General features: G+C 46.8%; 1 protein-coding gene across 1 annotated transcript in view; it reads right to left on the bottom strand.

Annotated features, from left to right (window-relative positions):
• The window catches only part of DNAH9 (dynein axonemal heavy chain 9), a 524,795-nt gene that overhangs the window by 309,036 nt on the left and 196,763 nt on the right, over positions 1 to 18,996 (bottom strand). The window contains exons 33-36 of the mRNA XM_025202178.1: positions 16,299 to 16,426; positions 14,085 to 14,193; positions 12,722 to 12,869; positions 4,785 to 4,959 (exon numbers count right to left, since the gene is read on the bottom strand). Coding sequence (XP_025057963.1) covers positions 4,785 to 4,959; positions 12,722 to 12,869; positions 14,085 to 14,193; positions 16,299 to 16,426 — 560 coding nt within the window. The remainder of the gene's footprint in view (positions 1 to 4,784; positions 4,960 to 12,721; positions 12,870 to 14,084; positions 14,194 to 16,298; positions 16,427 to 18,996) is intronic.

Below are 18,996 nucleotides of genomic sequence, written 5' to 3'. Positions count from 1 at the left end.
TCTCCCCTACCCTGGGGGTCTTCAAGAGGAGGTTAGATGAGTATTTAGCTGGGATCATCTAGACCCAGCACTCTTTGCTGCTTATGCAGGGGGTCGGACTTGATGATCTATTGAGGTCCCTTCCGACCCTAACATCTATGAATCTATGAATCTATGTAATCATCTACATCACAGCCTGTCAGTTTATTTACAAGAACAGAATGATATACTGTATTGAAGGCCTTCTTAAAGTCTAGGTACATGACATCTACCTGAACTCCTGCATCTAAGCATTTTGTGACCTGGTCAGAAAAAGAAACAAGGTTAGTCAGGCAGCATCTACCCGCAATGAATCCATGCTTATTTCCTTTCAGCATTATTTGCCCTATTAGGCTCCCACAAATGTGACCCTTAATGATTTTTTCCAGAGTTTTCCCAAGGAGAGAGGTGACACTAACTGGCCTATAGCTTCCCAGTTCCTCCCTCCTCCCCTTCTTGAACATAGGGACTGCACTGGCCCTTTTCCAGTCTTCTGGGACCTGACCAGAGCACCTTGAGAGCTTGAACAGCTGTGCCAGTGGCTCTGCTATGACACTGACCAATTCCTTCAACACCCCTGGATGAAGTTCATCCAGGCCCACTGATTTGAACACATCCAGCCCCTCCAAGTGCCTCTTCACTAAGTCTGTGCTAACAGTTGCTGGTCTGGTGTCCCTCCTGTGTCTATCTGTGATCCAACTGGGAGATTTGTCTTGGTCTGTGTCTAGGAATACAGATGCAAAGAACTCACTGAATAGCTCAGCTTTGTCCCCACTCTCTGTCACCAGTGGCCCTAGTTTGCCCTGTAGGGGTGCTATGCTACCCTGTACCTTCCTTTTGCTCCCTATATACCTGAAGAAGAAATTTTTGTTGTCCTTAATTTTTGTTGCCAGCCTAAATTCTAATCCTGCTTTGGCCTTCCCAACTGATTCCCTGCAAGTGTGGGCCAAGGAGGTATACTCCTCCTTGGTAGCTACCCACTGTTTCCATAACCTGTACACCTCTTTCTTTACCCTTAGGCTTTCCTGGACTTCCTTATCAGCCAAGAGGGCATCTTGGCCCCTTTGCCCTCTTTTATGTGCAATGGGATTGTCTCCTTTTGCGCCCACAGGATCACTCCCTTGAGGAACAACCACCCTTCCTGGACCCCCGTTTCACCAATGCTCTTGAGCTTTAATGCCTCACTAACTAATCTCCTGAGCTTACTGAAGTTAGCCTTTCTGAAGGCTAGCACTTCAGCCCTGCTAGTTAGTTTACCCACCCTTCACCAGATAGTGAATTCAATCATTCGATGGCAACTGTCCCCTAGGTTACCTTGTACCTGCAGATTCCCCACCAGGTCATCCCCTGTAGCTAACACCAAGTCCAGAAAGGCATTTCCCCTAGTGGAATCATATACCTCCTGCATTAGGTGCAGGTCCTGTCTGCAGGTTAAGAACCTACGTGAGCGGTTAGATTTGGCTGACTGCTCCTCCCAGCAGATGTCAGGGTAGTTTAGGTCACTCATGACAACCATATCTCTCGACTGAGAAAAGAGATGTAATTCATTTATATGTCCCGTTCTGATTCTGGCCGCAATGCTGCCCACTGGTACTTTCATCTTTGTTGATATCAGTCCATCAAAATCTTGACTGAATTTCACCAACACACTTTCATACAACACCTAAGAAATGTCTTACAGCAGTGTGTCAGGCATAGCGCCAAAAGATACCCACTTTCAACTTTCTACATTTACAGATAAAGTGACCCTGCAACTGCATTTATGGCACAACAAAAGTGATGCCTAGGACTAGTTTTTCAGAAAAACTCTGGGACAGATTTTCAAGGCTAGGGATAGACATTACATATAAACTGATTTAAGTGATCAGAAACTGGTTTAAACCTGTAACAGTACAGACATTCAGTGCACATAAACCAGTTCAAAAATGGCCAAAACCAGTTTGAGATAAACCTGGTGGAATGTACTATATCAGACTTAACTGATTGATTTCAAACTGGTTTATGCAATGTGTGTCCCAGACCCCTTCCTGGTTTAACTGAAACCAGAGTCCACCAGCATCCCGGCATGCTTTCTGGGCTCGGCTCCGTGCTCCAGCTGAGCAGGGCTAGCCCCACCCCTTTGCTCCCCAGCCGAGCAGGGACAAGCAGGGTCAGGCAGCGGTGGGTGTCTGGCTAGAGGGACGTTTAATTCCCCCCTGCCTGTCCCACCGGCAGGGACCTGAGCTGGGTCTGCCTGATGGAGGTTCCCACTGACTGCTGCAGGAGTGGGGCAGCTTGGCCCCAGGAGGCAGAGGGGACAGGGAGGAGAGTTACTCCCCCCTCAACCCTCACTGCTCCTAGGGGACAACAGCTGGGTCTGCCCACCCTGACCGCTGCCACCATCATGCTCATTTCCTGCTTGGGGCAAGTGGCAGAAAAAGCCCCCTCCACCCGATGCTGGAGGGAAGGGAAATAACCCCTGTACCTGCCCCTCACCTAAAAGACCCTGCCAGCTGGTGTCTGACCACTCTGCAGCCTAGCTGCTGCAGCGGTGAGGGGGCAGGGCCCTTGATGGGGGCAGCAGCCCCTGTGATAGTGTCAGGGAGTGTGAGCCCCTTCCTTGTGGGGAGACCCCACTGCAGGTCGGGCAGAGCTGTGACAAACTGTGTGTAGTAGCACCAGGGCTTGGAGGGAGCCAGAGCCCTCCAAGCCACCACCACCACTGCCACCACGGTGGTCCGCAGCAGCTTTTCTCACTGGGAAGAGGCTCGTGCTTGGGGGAACCATGACAGGGGCTGCTTCCCCCATCATGGTTGCTTTCCCCTTGCTGCTCCAGCAGCTGCACAGGGGCAGGGGCAGGGGTAGGTCCACATCCTGGCTCACAGGGCCCCTTCAGCGGCGGGGCAGGAAATGAGGTTGTTCCCCGTTCTGCTGCCTGAAGCATGCAGCTAGGTCTGGCTGCCCTAGCCATCGCCGCCACTCACTCTGTGCCCAGGGCAAGTGACAGAATAAGCCCCCTCCACTGGACATCAGGGTGCAGGACAGGGCTTATTTCACTGCTTGCCCCAGGCACAGAGCAAGCAGCAATGGCTGGGGAGGGCAGACCCTGCTGTGATGCCCCTGGGGCAGAGGGGGGAATACCCCCGCTCCCAGCCCCTGCCTAAGGGACCAGTTGGCATCTGGCCCCGCCCCCACCCAGCTGCCGGAGCAGCAAGAGGGGAGCAACCATGAGAGGGGCAGCAGTTCCTGTCATGGTTTTCCCAAGCACGAGCCTCTTCCCAGCAGGGAAAGCTGCTGTGGACCACAGTGGCAACGGCAGCTTGGGGGGCTCTGGCCCCATCTGAGCCCTGGTGCATGCACAGTCTGCCTCAGCTCTGCCTGCCCCACAGAGAGACCCCCTTGCCAGGAAGGGGCTTGTACTCCCCAACACTATGATAGGGGTGATGCCCCCATCAAGGGCCCTGCCCCCTTGCCGCTGCAGCGGCTGGGTGAGGGCATAGCCAGATGCTGGCTGGCAGGTCCCCTGAGGGGGGAGGCAGGGACAGGAGTTATCCCCCTCCCTCCGACATCTGGCCCCACGCAGGGAGCAAGCGGTGGTGGTCAAGCCTGCAGTCCCCTAGGGGCAGTGGAGGTAGAGCGGGGAATAACCCCCTTCCCTGCCCCCTCTGCCTCAGGAGCCATGCTGGCCCCCTGCTGCAGCAGTCAGGGGGGAACACCCAGCAGCCCTGGCTCGGGTCCCTGCTGGTGGGACATGGAGGGGGGAATTTAACTCCTTTCTGGCCAGTTCAGCCAAAGCTACTACATGGGCTGGCCACACCCTGCCAGCACAGCTTCCCTGCAGCCAAGAGCGTGCTCTAGCACCCCTCGGTTCCTGACCTGAGCAACTGCAGGCAACTGTGCCTGCATTTCCTCAGGCCGCAAGGAATGTCTGCGCTGTTACAAATCAGTTCAACCTAGGCAGGTTAGACTAACCTGCAACGATTGAATCAATTCAGGCTGAGGCTTTTGGAATGTCTATCCCTAACCCAAGAGTCCAGTGTTCACCTAAAGAAAAATAATATTTCCAAAAGTGTTCAGCAGCCAGTTGTGTTACTTATGAGATTTTCAGAATACTGCCACACTTGGAATGCACCCAGCATGTGAGCTCTTCTGAAGCCTCTGTAAACTTGTACAGATCCTCACTAATGAATCACCAATGTGTATTTAAAATAGACTCAATAATCTCAGTGCTACATTCTGCTCTGTTCAGTTTTGGAAATTTTGGAAATCTTATTGCCTATACTTGCTCATCTTTTACAGAGTTCGTTGATAACAACGTATGATTTGATTTATGCTACTACAATGAAGCTTCTACTTATTAATCTGCAATGGGATAACAGGCTTTAGCAATTGGTTGATATGCTGTTCCAATGATGTATTCATCTGGAAGGTTGCTCTTTAACCACCGTCATGTTATGTTATGTGTTACTACTTCAACTTAATATTTACAACAAAATATTTATTTATAAATAAAATCCCTCTTATCTTTGATCACTGTCCCTTTCTTTCCTATACTACCCCTTATGTAACAGCACTTTTTGCAAAAATGTTTTATCTATAAGATCGGCAAAAGAACAGAACCCTTCACTGTTCCGGAGATTTCTCTCCCATTGACAGTTACACTTTTAGCCCCACTAAAACACAATGCCACTTGGGAGTCACTACTTTGAATAAGTGTAAGAAAAGAAAGTCCTGTCTAAATGAGAGGTAAACTTAATTCATCCTGTACTTAGTAGCTTCCATCTTACCTGGTCTTGGAACATCATTCCACCAAAGGCCCAGACAACAGCAAAAACAAAGTAAAGTTCATAGAGTTCCTTGGGACAGTCAGGAGGAGTGTTTTCCTTAGTCAGGAGACATTCAAGGAGGAAACATAATGTCTGAATCATACTCTGCTCTGGAACAGGAATAATCTTCTTAAATCTAAGGGATGGAAATTGGTCATATGTAAAGTATAACTGGACTGATAACAATAGTCATTCACCATCACAACAGATGCATAGAAATCCACTTCCAGAATATTAACATTTTACTGTTTTGCAGTCTCTCATTCACCAGTACAACAAATAAATAAAATACCAGTTTCTCTTCCTTGGACCTGCTGACACAAGCACACACACAAGTAATAACAATAATCAAAAGTTTTAAAATGCCTCAAGCTTTGATCCTCTTGGAAGAAGTAAAATAGGAAATTTGCTAGAGGCAAAGATTTCTTGAGAACAGGATGAGTTCAGTAACAGTCAGATAGAAAAATAATAACAAATTTAATCTTGCCATTTTACATTGACTTACATTATATTTACTGAATTATTAACTTATATTGAGGCAGCCAGCATAACGCTAAAGTCTTTCATCAAATAATTCCTGTTATTTGTTGGTGCTTCGATTTCTGAATTAAACAAGTTATAAAAACATTTGGCTTATAACTGCCTACAGCTAATCCTGGGATTTTCATACTCCATCACAATGCACAGAAAACAGATTGTGCTGCTGACTGGTTACACAACCTCCACAGTTAGGGTAGCAAAAACCCTGCTACTACAAACCCTCGATTTTGTTAGGGTGTTTCCCACTGAAGCAGCTGCCTAGTTTTTGATTAAGTGATCTCTGCCCCAGTGTACACATATTTAAGCTGTTTTTTTGCTCATTAACTGAGCTTGACCAGTAAAGGCAGTTGAATAGAAGATGGTAGTCTATCTGCAGAACTCCATATCTACCAGTCTCAGTCATTTCCCAGTTGAGATGATAAGTTTCCAAGGCTGCTATGCAAGTGCAGCCTCATAGAAGCTCTATACAAGACAAACATTTAATAGAATGGGGGCCTCGATGCCTCATCATTGGTCACCCTTCCTAAAACATGGGCATTAGTTGGAAGTCAAATGGGTAACAGTTCAACCTGTACAGAACAGGGGGTGCCTGTAGACAGGCTGAGAGGCTGCTCCAATGCACTGTAATTACAGTGCGTTGAAGTGTAGTAATTAGTGTGCTTCAGCAGCATCCCATGTTTCGTGTATCAGCATCCCTGCACTTCAAAATGGCAGCAGGGATGCTTGAACTAAAGCTCATCAAGTGAGCTTTAGTTCAAGTGCCCCCACTGCCATTTTGAAGCATGGGGATGATGATACATGAAATGCTGCAGCACTTTAATTAGTGTCTGTCAAAGCTACTGTAATTAAAGCACTCCCCACCCCTGGAGCAGGTGTTAAAATGCCCAGGGAGCTTAAATGATTTACTGCAAACCTTAATTATATTGAAAAGAAAACAATTGCTTTTGACAGAACTGGTGCCAAGAGTGAAGTGTGTCCAGGCTGGAAATGGACAAGCACTAACTTCAATTATTACAAAGCTGTCACAAAATGTATTTAGAGCAGAAGCTTCATAGCGAAAGAGCTCAACTCTTCACTTCAGAGAAACTTCCCTGTGATAGATTTGGTATGATCATAGAATCTGGGTCCTTGTAGTGTCCTTAATACCCACTATAGAGGATTAGAGAGCAACACTACAGAGTACAATAATAAAGGTCAGAGAGCCCCGCAAGAGTGCCAGATTACATAGATGCTATACCCATAGTTATTTTGATAATAATTAGTATGCAACCTTGTATAGTTTATGTATTGCTATCTGGTCCCTATAAGCTTATGTAACTCACCCTTGTCCTGTAGAAGGGAACTTTTAAAACCAAGTTCATCTTGGGAAGGGCAGCAAGACCCTCTTGAGCATACACAGTGGGGATATGGTAGTGGCTGGTGGACATGTTGGGTATACTGTGAAGTTTAAGGGGAGATAAGAAATTCTATCCTAGCAATGAGGGTGGAGGGTGTGTGGTAGGTGGGTCCAAAGGGGAGTGGTAGCTGGGCCCAGAGGCACTTGTGTATGTGATGAAAATTGCCCTTTTGTGCAGCTTAATGACATCACACTTTACAGGTATGCGAGTTTTTGGTGATTTAAATGAGTTTGCATCATCATAAACTAATCCCCATCCCGATGTAGTTTAGTGTGTGATGACACAACTTGGAACGGTGCAGCTATGAATCTATCACATGTACACTGAATGACGTGGTGAACCCCTCTGACCATTGGGTGTCACTACAATTTTCATGTAGTGAGCCCCCTTGTCCACCAAGTGCTGCTACAATTTGCAGGTATTTGTGTGTAACGAATGTTTTAGGACACCCTTGGCAGGCCAGGGGGGAGCCCTGGTGAACACTGCTGACTAGTGCCAAAACTTGCAACAGTCACATAGCATAGCTCTCATGTGCCCAAAGATCCCCAGACTTTGCCTGGCAACAGCTGTGAGGAACCCTGCTCCCCTCTACTCTGCCCCTCTAAAACATCCCTCTTCGGCTGGCTGCAGCATAATTGTCCTCATAGCACCATTAATCGCTCGCTGATTTTACGTAAACCTGACAAGCAAGCCCACATAAGCATTAAGCACGCCCGCTTAATGGATAGTGGGTGAGTTCGGTCAGCATTCATTCCTTCACAAGCTACGTCTTGACACATGGGTTACTGGGTAGCCTGCTGCTGTGCCATGCCCCAAGAGCACCTGTGGGCACCCATCAAGGGCATCTCAGTACATGGCTCATTGGGTAGCCTGTTACTGTGCCATGGCATACATGGGGCTAAAAGACCTAGCAGGGCTAAAAGACATCCAGAGCAAGTATTCCCATAAGATACAAAGTTGCCACGGGTGCAGAGCCCTGTTCCCTGCCTTGACCCTGCCTGTCAGCAGCATATCCAATGTCCAAACTTTACCCAGCAACAACAGGGTGGGAGGGAGGTGAACTTCCTTTGGCTCTGTTACCTCAAGATTTATAAATTGAGCGCACAGCTTCCTAGGGTACCCCTTATTGATCAAAGATGTCTGATATTCAAGGGAGAATGAAGCGGACTGAGTCTAGGTCCAATTGGACCGTAGCCAAAACAAGGAACCTTGTGCAGGTGCTGGGGGATCCTGAGGCTGTGCACCAGTTTGTCTGCAGTCCGTGGGCTAACTGGCACATCTACCTTGATGTTGCCAGGAGAATGGGTAAGCAGGGAAATAACACGATGGGGGTTCAGTGCCATATCAAAGCAAAGATGCTACGGGCTGCTTTCCACATGGATTTTTCCAGAACACAGTGGCAGGGCACCCCAATGTGTGATGTGGCCCATAACAGAGACCTCCAGCAGCTAATGGAGGTACTGGATTGCTGTGAACGCACAGGGTCAGAAGCCTCTGGGGCGTCCTCACCTGCTGAGACATCGCCGATCACCACTGTGGGGAAGTGCAGCCACGCATCAGGGTAGGCTGACAATCCAGGATGATCTAAACAGATTGTCACAACCCAAGGGTGTGATTTTTTGTTTGCATGTGCTTCGGCACTGCTGAATTATTTCCCGCCACTCGTAGCTTTCTTTGCAGGGTGCATTTCTTTGTTGCAACAGAGAAATGCACGTTGCAAGGAGTTCCCGCCATTTGTATTCAGATTCGTGCACCACTATTGGCCAGTTCTAAATTATTCCTACGTGGCGGCTAGCGATTGGCTTGCTAGCCGTATAAGAGGCTTGAGTGGTTTCTGCCCAAGTTGGAGGACTCCACGACTATCAGGAGGAGGAGAACTTCACATCTCGTGAAGATCTCTAAGCGCTGCGGAGCCTATCGGACCCAGCGTATATCTCAAGAAGGCTATAGGGGTCTGATCAACCTCTCGCCTCTCCCCGTCGCCGCCTGATCCCTCGACGTACCCTTTCCTGCGCGCAAGTTCCACGGAGCCTAGCAAACTTCATGTGAGTGAATCCAGAGCTCTACCCAGGGTTCGAGTCCTGCAGTTTTTTTTCTTCCCGTCGCCGAAACCCCATTGCGACGTACCCTTATGTTCTGCAGGTTCGAGTTTTTGTTTTGTTTTGTAACCGCAACTCAAGCAAGTTTTCCTGCCTGCACCGCAACCATCTTCGGTGTAAGTAAAATAATCTTAAATCAACCACTAAGCGTCCGTGCCTAATTCTAGCGTGCCGCCTGTCTTCCCCGACCCGGCGTATCCGGGCTGCTCGCCACAGCCCGCCACGCGAAAAAAGGGCCTCGGACCATTCCCGGCCCACACACAGATTAGTTAGATGGACGGACCAGAACAAGATGCTGTTCAACACTGAGAAATATAAAGTGCTCCATCTGGGGAGGAAAAATCCATAACAAACTTACAGGCTTGGTCATGCTACACTAGCTAGTACCATAGCCAAAAGGGACCTGGGGGTCATAATTGACCATAAAATTATTACAAGCCACCAGTGTGATGATACAGTTAGCAGAGCAAACAACACACTGGCATGCATTAACCAATCCATCTAGAGCAAAACTAAGGAAGTTATTCTTCCACTCTACTCAGCATTCGTGAAGCCACAGCTGAAGTATCATGTCCAGTTCTGTGCACCACACTTCAAGAAGGACGTGGAGAAGCTTGAGAGAACCCAGACAAGAGCCACTCATACGATTAGAAGCCTGAAGAACAAGCCATATGAAAAAAGGCTGATAGATATGGGACTATTCAGCCTAAAAAGAGAAGACTTTGGGGGGATTTGGTGGCAGCCTACAAATACATTAAGGGTGAGCATCAGGGGCTAGATGAACAACTATTCACCAAAGCACCCCAGGGGAAAACCAGAAGCAATGGTCATAAACCCCAGAGCATGGGGGCTGGATCCTATGATGTCACAAGGTCCCTTCCAGCCCTAAACTTCTGTGAATCTGTGAGATAATGCAGGGAGTGCATTATCGGAGTTTGAATTAGTGCACCACCACATTCCAATACATGTACAAAGATATATATAAGAAATTCATGGGGTGCAAAGAAATCAATCAAATTATACTTAATTAAATTATTAAATTAATGAAATCATACCACTTTTCGTCACCTGTACATATCAGCAAGCTGTGAGCTACAGATATTGCCAGTCTGTAGCAGGGAAGAGAGGTGTGCAGTGCCCCCTACTCTAATTTAGTATGAAGAGATCAGCAGGATGGACTGTTATGCAGCACTCCCTGCAGTAATTTACTGTGAATAGCGCACTGAGCATTTAATGAGATTTAAGACCGATAGTGTGTAAACAACGATGGAAAAATAAAACCCACCATTTCAATTTATGGGACAAAGAATGCAACCCTGAAGGACTAAACCCTCATCATGTGTACAAGAGCCCTCTGTGAACAGGGGCAAGGTTTGGTACATGGTAAGGAACTGTCCTATTGAAAACACTGATCAGGGCTGGGTGACCTGGCAGAGAGGCAAAAAAGTCTGTCCTGTGTCTCAAGAACTGAAGGAGGTTGAGGAAAATTTGAATGACTTTTCTTTCAGCCAGAGTAGCATGTGTCCTGCTCTGAAGGGAAGAAGAAATAATAGAAGTCTGCTGGATCCATCCAGAGGCTCCAGAGAAGGTGGTGGATTCAATGTGCTGCTAACTGCATTCAGAATACAGGGAGCAGCAGCAACAGTGAAGCTGGTGAGCAAATTATTCACTACCAAGGAGAAATATAATGAACATACATACATATTGTGATTTTTAATGCTTTTCTGCGTAAGGTTTTTGTTTGCTCTTTGATGTTATTGTGCTGGGTCCATTGTTATTGTGCTATTGTTATTGTGTTGTCTTCTGTTGTTATAATTAAAAGATATATTTGGATTTTTTTTTTGTTCGTAATTTTTCACTGAGGAGGGTTTGATGACAGGTGTCCCACACTGGGTGATGCAGGTTGTACACTTGGCATTGCATAGCCCTTTCCTGTTTTCATAACCAAGCTGTTAAAAACTTTAGAGACAGATACAAAGAAGACAGCTTTGTTAGTGAGACTATTAAGGAAGGAAAGAAAAGAAGAAAAGTGACAGAGCCATTCCAGAACACTAATGAAATTGATAAGAATTTCCCCCACAAAAACTGTAACTTAACAAGGACATCGATTTGGGATAACTGAAAATTTGCAGATCACTGGAGAGTCAAGCTTACATTGGTTCCCAAACATCCCAGAAACATACACATAGATAGGATTAATCAGAATTATAAAGAAAAAACCAAGGAAGCCCTGAAAGAACCTAGGGCTAGTGTGATCCCATCTATCTCACCAAGTCCTCACCTGAGAATTCAGGTGAGAACATGTGCTCTGCTGCACCCGTTAGACAGGTTCTAGGATAAGTGTGCATCTTGTAGTTTAAGTGTAAAGAATAAAAATTTGAACTGTAGTCTTGCTCCTTGCTTCTTCAATTCTTCAATCTTCAATTCTTCAATGGGCTGGCAAGGAGCCAGCCCATTGGTGGCTCCTTGCCAGCCCACCAATGTACTTGTAAGGCAGGTGACCCATCCCCCAACTTTGCTCATAATTAGATAGAAACTTTTTGCCTGACAAATTGTTTGAATTCTTCTTTGTTGTGGTAGGATAGGCAAAGGATATGAACAGTGGGCCCCACCTAAGTGAAGAAAGTGAGTTTTGGAGTTATTTCTCCTTTCCCATACAAACTTGTTATACTGAATTAAAACCAAAAATGCCCTGGCCTTTCAGGGGCAGTGAAGGAAAATGTTCAATGGTGTCATATGCAGCTCTATTACAACCAAAACCTGCTGGGCTGGGAGACATCGTGGGTGCTGTGGCAGGCCAGTAGGGGATGCTTCTGCACTGAACCACCCAAATCACTGCGCACTTTGTAAGCTCCGAGTGCCTCCCTGGGGCGCCTCACATCTGGCTGACCCCTTTCCTGGACCACACCCGCTAGCCTGGGGGTAACGCTGCCACCACCCAGGGTCTGGACTGATCCTTGCTCTGTGTCCCCTGGGAAACACAGGTCTAGTAGTCCTGGATGGTACTTGACCCACTCCAAGAACTTGGGGTGCTTTACTCAGTCTGAAGCACAAATAGTGGTCTCCCTTAGTCAGCCGAAACAAGGGGACCCCAAGGTATAATCTAGACCCACTCCCAATACGTCTCCCACGCTAGGTACAAAGGAGAACTTTATTGGCTACAAGGAGTAGGTTTGGAATAGGGTACAGGGTATAGCAATATCAAAGAAATCCCATAGAGCAAACAGGGTGGCTAGGTAGCCTTTGATTACGCATCTGAGTTACTGAAACCTATATATCTAGTTAGATCTCAGATAGCTTACTCGTGAGTATCATCCAGAGGCAGGTGGAGATTCCCTCTGGAGGCAGGCAGTTAATTGATCATGAGTTTTAAGAGAGAGAGCAAGTTTCAGATGGTCCAGCTTCTCTCTCTCTCTCTCTCTCTCTCTCTGAGTTTTTATCATGGCTAGTGCCCCTCCTCCTGGGCAGTCCTTAACTTATATAGACCTTATGACCTCATTTACCTGGTCCAATGGAGGCCAGCACCTGTTGACTGCCAGCTAACCAATTTGAAATGCATCACTGGTTGCTGGGTAGACTGGCATTGCTTAGAGTAATAAGGAGCCTAAGCCCCACACCCAGGTATGTGATGCCAGTAATGTAGGCAAAGGAAGCAGGTTTCCCCGCTCCCTCCGGAATGTATCCAACTCAGGTTACAACTCAGGGTTACCTAAAAAGTTGAGATGTCTGCCCTCTGCAGGGACCACGTTAACCAAATTGTCACATAGCCGAGGTTTTGGGGAGAGACAGAGGTGGCATTCTGCCACAGGTGCTACTCTTTAGTTGCTTGAAGCATAGGTAGTATATATCTTTTATACTATACCTCACTCTAAGTGTATCCAAGCAAGATGGCAGATACTTGTCAAACAAAATGGTCAGGTTAGCACGTTCTGACTGGTATTCTCGTCTGTCAATCCAACTGCTCACTGGAGGATTCCAGCCCAAGTCTGCTGGGTTGATGTACAGAATCCCTACAGGCACAGCGCAAGAAAGACAGGTACAGCAAGGATGTAACATCATCTTTGTTTTCAGGCGAAAAAATATCTTATATGTGAAAGCTTGTCTAACTCTATTGCAACTATGCCGTTGGTTCAATAAAAGATATCATCCTAAGAAATCCTTTTCTTGAATTATTCCTTGGACCATCACGGCTATAACATCACTTTAACACTACCATTCATTCAAATAACCATTTAGTAAGTACAGTACTTATCCTGCTACATGCCTGGTGATTTCTATTTTGATCACTGCACTACCTTTGAAGGACTAGCAGAACTTTCAGCTGTGCTTCATGGCATCCAGGTAACATTGCTTCCTTATATCTATTGCATGTGGGCAATAGATAGACTTTCACAAAGTGCTGGATGCTGTTTGTTCACACATGAAGGCACAATCTCTACACCTACAGCCAAGTACTCTCCACAAAAAGGGAAAAATAAGGGTTGGTAAGCATAATTGCTACTAGCAACTGAAGAACTAATAGGCTAGACAGGATGGTATATCTATGTCCTGGGACAGTGGCATGCTAGTTGTGAAGGATGTATGCAAGTGCCTTGAGAGCTGCCAGACTTCTCAGAATGGTTCTGATAGGACCAAGTCTGTGGAAGCAACATCATGGAAAATTAATAGATGGTTTACATCCACTTCTCTGAGTCTCCTCACTTATAACAAAGGGGCAACAATCCTTCCATTCTCTCACACTGCATGCCTTACCTATTTAGATTGCAAGCTCTTCTGTGCAGGGACTGTCTCAATGCATTCATCCATTGCCCTACAACAGAGTTCATTAAGCACTTCTGGAATTCTCCTGCTCATCATTACTTGTCACTCATCAATGAATTCTGCTTAAAATCTCAAGCTACTACCTACAGGATTCAGAAGAAAAGTGTAACAAGAAACAGCTTGTGTTTCCAGGTGACCCTCCACTGATGTGATTAGTATTTTGGCTTAAGACTCTGGACTATTCTTGTTTTTCTGAAGGTGTTTACCCATTCCTCTATCACATATCTGGCTACTAATGGCACTATGAAATAAGTCTGGGAGTTTCAAAGGGAAGCTAAATATGAAATGTCAATGGGCAATTGATATTTAACTCCTTCACATCCATTAAAAATCCCAGGCTAAATCTAGATCCATTTGCATACTGCAAGTGCACATGAATTCCATCTTCTTGTTTCATGACTTACCTGCTCTGGACACTGTTGCTGGAGTGGCTGTGCGAAGGTGACTGATCTCAAAGAGCAGCCTCATAGTTGGGTTCAAGGGTATTCTTTCATTGCTTGCTAATGTCAGCACCTGCAAAGCGTAGACAAATACAAGTTGACAATGTAAAATCTCATGTTCATAATTTCATAGTAGGTAGGGTTGGAAGGGACCTGAGCAGATCATCAAGTAAGACCCCCTGCCATGGCAGGAAAAAGTACTGGGGTCAAACGAGCCCAGCAAGGTGTTCGTCTAACCTCCTCTTAAAGACCCCCAGGGTAGGAGCGAGGCCCACTTCACTTGGAAGTTGGTTCCAGATCCTAGCCGCCCTGACTGTGAAGTAGCGCCTTCTGATGTCCAGTCTGAATCTACCCTCTGCCAGCTTGTGACCGTTATTTCTAGTCACTCCTGGTAGCGCTCGGGGGAACAGGGACTCCCCCAATGCCTGCTGGTCCACTTTGACTAGTTTGTAACAGGCCATTAGATCCCCCCTCAGCCTTCTCTTGTGGAGGCTAAACAGGTTCAGGTCCCATAGCCTCTCCTTGTAGGGCCTGCTCTGCTGCCCCGATCGTGTGAGTGGCCCTCCTCTGGACCCACTCCAAGTTGTCCATATCCCTCCTGAAGTGTGGCACCCAGAACTGGACGCAGTACTCCAACTGCGGCCTGACCAGTGTCACATAGAGAGGGAGGATAACCTTCTTGGACCTGCTCGAGATGCATCTGTGGATGCATGACAAGGTGTGGTTGGCCTTCCTGACCATGTCCCCAGACTGCTGGCCCATTTTCATTTTGGCATCAATAATGACTCCACGATCCTTTTCTGCCTCTGCACTGACGAGAAGGGAGTTCCCCAGCCTGTAGGTATGCTGCTGGTTCTTCCTCTCCAGGTGCAGCACCTTGCACTTGTCAGTGTTGAAACCCATCCTGTTCTCATCCGCCCACCCATGTAACCTGTCTAGGTCTGACGTTTAATCAGCTTTACTTCCTTAAACCTGTTTGCTAAAACTTTTCATGTCTCCTGAGAACTCATTTTCGCTGCACTACCAGTGCATTACCGTGATCTGTATCTGATTTGATGTTAGGGTCGGAAGGGACCTCAATAGATCATCAAGTCCAACCCACTGCATAGGCAGGAAAGGGTGCTGGGTTCATATGACCCCAGCCAGATGCCTATCTAACCTTCTCTTGAAGACCCCCAGGGTAGGGGAGAGCACCACCTCCCTTGGAAGCCCGTTCCAGATCTTGGCCACTCTAACTGTGAAGAAGTTCTTCCTAATGTCCAGTCTAAATCTGCTCTCTGCTAGCTTATGGCCATGCATGCGACATCCTGGGCCAGGCTTTGGACTTGGTCCCAGCCCTGCATTTGTCATATAAGATTCCAGCTCTGACGCCTAGCACACTGGGGCAGGCCCCAGCTCCAGCCCCAGCCCCAATCCCACATATCAGACCAACCTGATGCACAGAGCCATGTCACCTGTCCACAAGACTTGTAAATTTGTTAGCAGGGTTGTGATGACAGCATTAAGTGCCAGTCCTCTCCGCTGCCAAATTTCCAGACCTGTGGGGAACCCTGTGAGCCAGATGACATAGCTCCATGGGCCATATTTGTCCCACAGGAGAAAGGTTAAGCACTATTCTCCAAAGAGATGGTTGCTTTGCATTGTTGAAGACACATCAGTGGCTCATGTGCCAGAAAATTTTGGAGCTATTATAAGAATCCTGCATGGAGCCTACAGCTCAAAAGCAAGGATCCCAAGGATATTTTCTGAGATGCTGAATTACAAGTAGGCAATTTTGAACCATATAAATATCTCTCTCCACTATCATATATCTTATGAAGAGAACTGTATTCCAGAATGCAAACCCTATGCAAGGGGAAAGGACAAAAAACACATTTTGTAACAAGAGCACGTCTTTTATTTTTAAGAGGGCTCCTGGATTTTGAAGTAGTGGCTGCAACAGAAAAACAATTTTATCTGCACCTCTCCAATATAACAACATGATCCCAGAAAGCCATGCTTTGTTCTTCTACTTATCTGATGCAATATTATCTTCATTTGATTTTTTTTTCTATTTGAAGAAACACAATAATAATTGTTTTATACTATCAGCAATTGTTTCAGCATATGTGCTTCTTCTAGGCTTGATTTGTGCCATGTGGTCAAGCAATAGCCATTTCCCTAGCTCACACATATTACCTTATTATCATCCATGACAGTATTAAGAGACTCAATCCACATTGGGTCAATATCCCCATCCAGTACTATCCACTTAGGACCATCATGTGTGATGTTGGCCAGCTCTCGCATGATCGATGAAAAGAGTCCTAAAAGGATGACACAGATTATTCAGTGAATATTCATCCTGCCCTACTAATTTTATCCAACACTCAATAAGGAATCAACCTTCTTTATTTCTTTATTTCTGCTTCATATTTAGAGCTCTGTTACTCCACTGTTAGTTTGTGCAAGTTAAGTAATACAAACCACCATAGCACAATCCCAAACTAACCTGCTTTAGAGAAAAAGGTACGTTCGGTTAGCACTAGTGAAAACTATTGACCTGCATGCAGCTCAATACTCCTGGGAATGGCAGAAGGCAGGAATAGGGAATTATGGATCTTCTACACTTATAAAAAGAGACGTGAATTAACACACACACAAAAAACTGAAAATGATTTGATTATGTCTTGGAGTTTCTTATAAATGCTTATTCAGGTGAAATTATATTCAGGGAAATCAAGATGCATTAAGCCCTGGGTGAAAATTTTGGAAAGACTAAGGGGAGAAACACAAAGGATGATACTGATAGAAAAAAAAGGTCAGTAAAATCAAGGAGACTAATACAATCAGTACAAATCAGTAGGTCTAGATGCTCTTCACCCAAGGGTGCTGAGGGAACTGGCAGGGGTCATAGCGGGGCCCCTGGCACTGCTCTATGAGTGCTTGTTGGGCTCTGGCCAGGTACCAGAGGATTTAAAAAGGGCCAATGTGGTCCCCATTTACAAGAAGGGGAGAAAGGGGGACCCTGGCAATTATAGGCCAGTCAGTCTTACCTTGGTCCTTGGGAAGACCTTTGAGAAAATTATCAAAAGAGTCCAAAGAAAAGCCATGCGCATGATCAGAGGTCAGGAAAACAGACCTTACTATGACAGGCTGAGAGCCATGGGACTCTTCAGCCTGGAAAAGCACAGGCTCAGGGGTGATCTGATGGCCACCTATAAGTTTATCAGGGGTGTTCACCAGGATTTGGGGGAACAATTGTTCACCAGAGCCCCCCAAGGGATGACAAGGTTGAACAGTTATAAACTCCTACAAGACCATGTCAGGCTGGACATAAGGAAGAATTTCTTTACTGTCCGAGCCCCCAAGGTCTGAAATAGCCTGCCATCAGAGGTGGTTCAAGCACCTACTTTGAACGCCTTCAAGAAAAAATTGGATGTTTATCTTGCTGGGATCCTGTGACCCCAGCTGACTTCCTGCCCCTGGGGCAGGGGGCTGGACTCGATGATCTTATGAGGTCCCTTCCAGCCCTAATGTCTGTGAAATCTGTGAAAGAGCACAGCTGCAAGGGCCCAGCAGGGGAGGTAATGCTCAGGGGCAACCAACATAGGTTCACTGAGGGCAGGTCCTGCCTGACTAACCTGGTTTCTTTTTATGATCAGGTCACAAAGCCCCTGAAAGAGGGTGTCGGGGTGGATGTCATCTTCCTGGACTTTAAGAACGCCTTTGACACGGTTTCCCACCACATTCTCTTAAAAAATCTAGGTGACTGCGGCATTGATGCCTACAGGATCAGGTGGGCAGCAAATTGGCTAGATGGTCATACCCAGAGAGTGGTGGTGGATGGTTGTTTTCAACCTGGAGGGATGTGGCCAGTGGAGTCCCCCAGGGCTCGGTCCTGGGGCCTGTACTGTTCAACATCTTTATCAGTGATCTGGATGTGGGTGTGGAATGCATGCTCTCCAAATTCTCTGACGATACCAAGTTGTGCGGCAAGGTGGGCGTGCTGGAGGGGAAGGACAGAATCCAGTTAGATTTAGACAAATTACAGAGGTGGGCAGATGAGAATAGGATGGAATTCAATGCAGACAAGTGCAAGGTACTGCATCTAGGGAGAAGGAACCAGCAACACACCTATAGACTGGGAAACACCCTTCTTGTCAACACGGTGGCAGAAAGGGATCTGGGAGTCATTGTTGAATCCAGGATGGACATGAGCCGCCAAAGCAAGGAAGCGGTCAGTAAGGCTAGCTGCACCTTGTCGTGTATCTACAGATGCATCACAAGCAGGTCCAGGGAGGTGATCCTGCCCCTCTATGCGGCATTGGTCAGGCCACAATTGGAGTACTGTGTCCAGTTCTGCATGCTGCACTTCAAGAGGGATGTGGCTAGCATTTATGAGGGTCCAGAGGAGGGCCACTTACATGGTCAAGGAGTAGCGGGGCAGGCCATACGAAGAGAGGCTGAAGGGCCTGAATCTATTCAGCCTCCACAAGAGAAGGCTGAGAGGGGATCTGGTGGCCATTTACAAACTCACCAGGGAGTCATAGTTTCATAGACATCAGGGCTGGAAGGGACCTCGGAAGATCATCGAGTCCAGCCCCCCGCCCAAAGGGCAGGAAGTCAGCTGGGGTCATAGGATCCCAGCAAGATAAGCATCCAGTTTCATCTTGAAGGTGTTCAATGAAGGCGCTTGAACCACCTCTGGTGGCAGGCTGTTCCAGACCTTGGGGGCTCGGACAGTAAAGAAGTTCTTCCTTATCTCCAGCCTGAAACGATCTTGAAGTAGTTTGTGACCATTCGACCTCGTCATCCCTTGGGGCGCTCTGGTGAACAAACGTTCCCCCAGATACTGGTGGTCACCCCTGATAAACTTATAGGTGGCCATCAGATC

Source organism: Alligator sinensis, unplaced genomic scaffold (assembly GCF_000455745.1).
Source record: "Alligator sinensis unplaced genomic scaffold, ASM45574v1 scaffold77_2, whole genome shotgun sequence".
Lineage (NCBI taxonomy): Eukaryota > Metazoa > Chordata > Crocodylia > Alligatoridae > Alligator > Alligator sinensis.
Note: the sequence above shows the minus strand (reverse complement) of the source record. Positions and strands in the feature narration are given on the sequence as shown.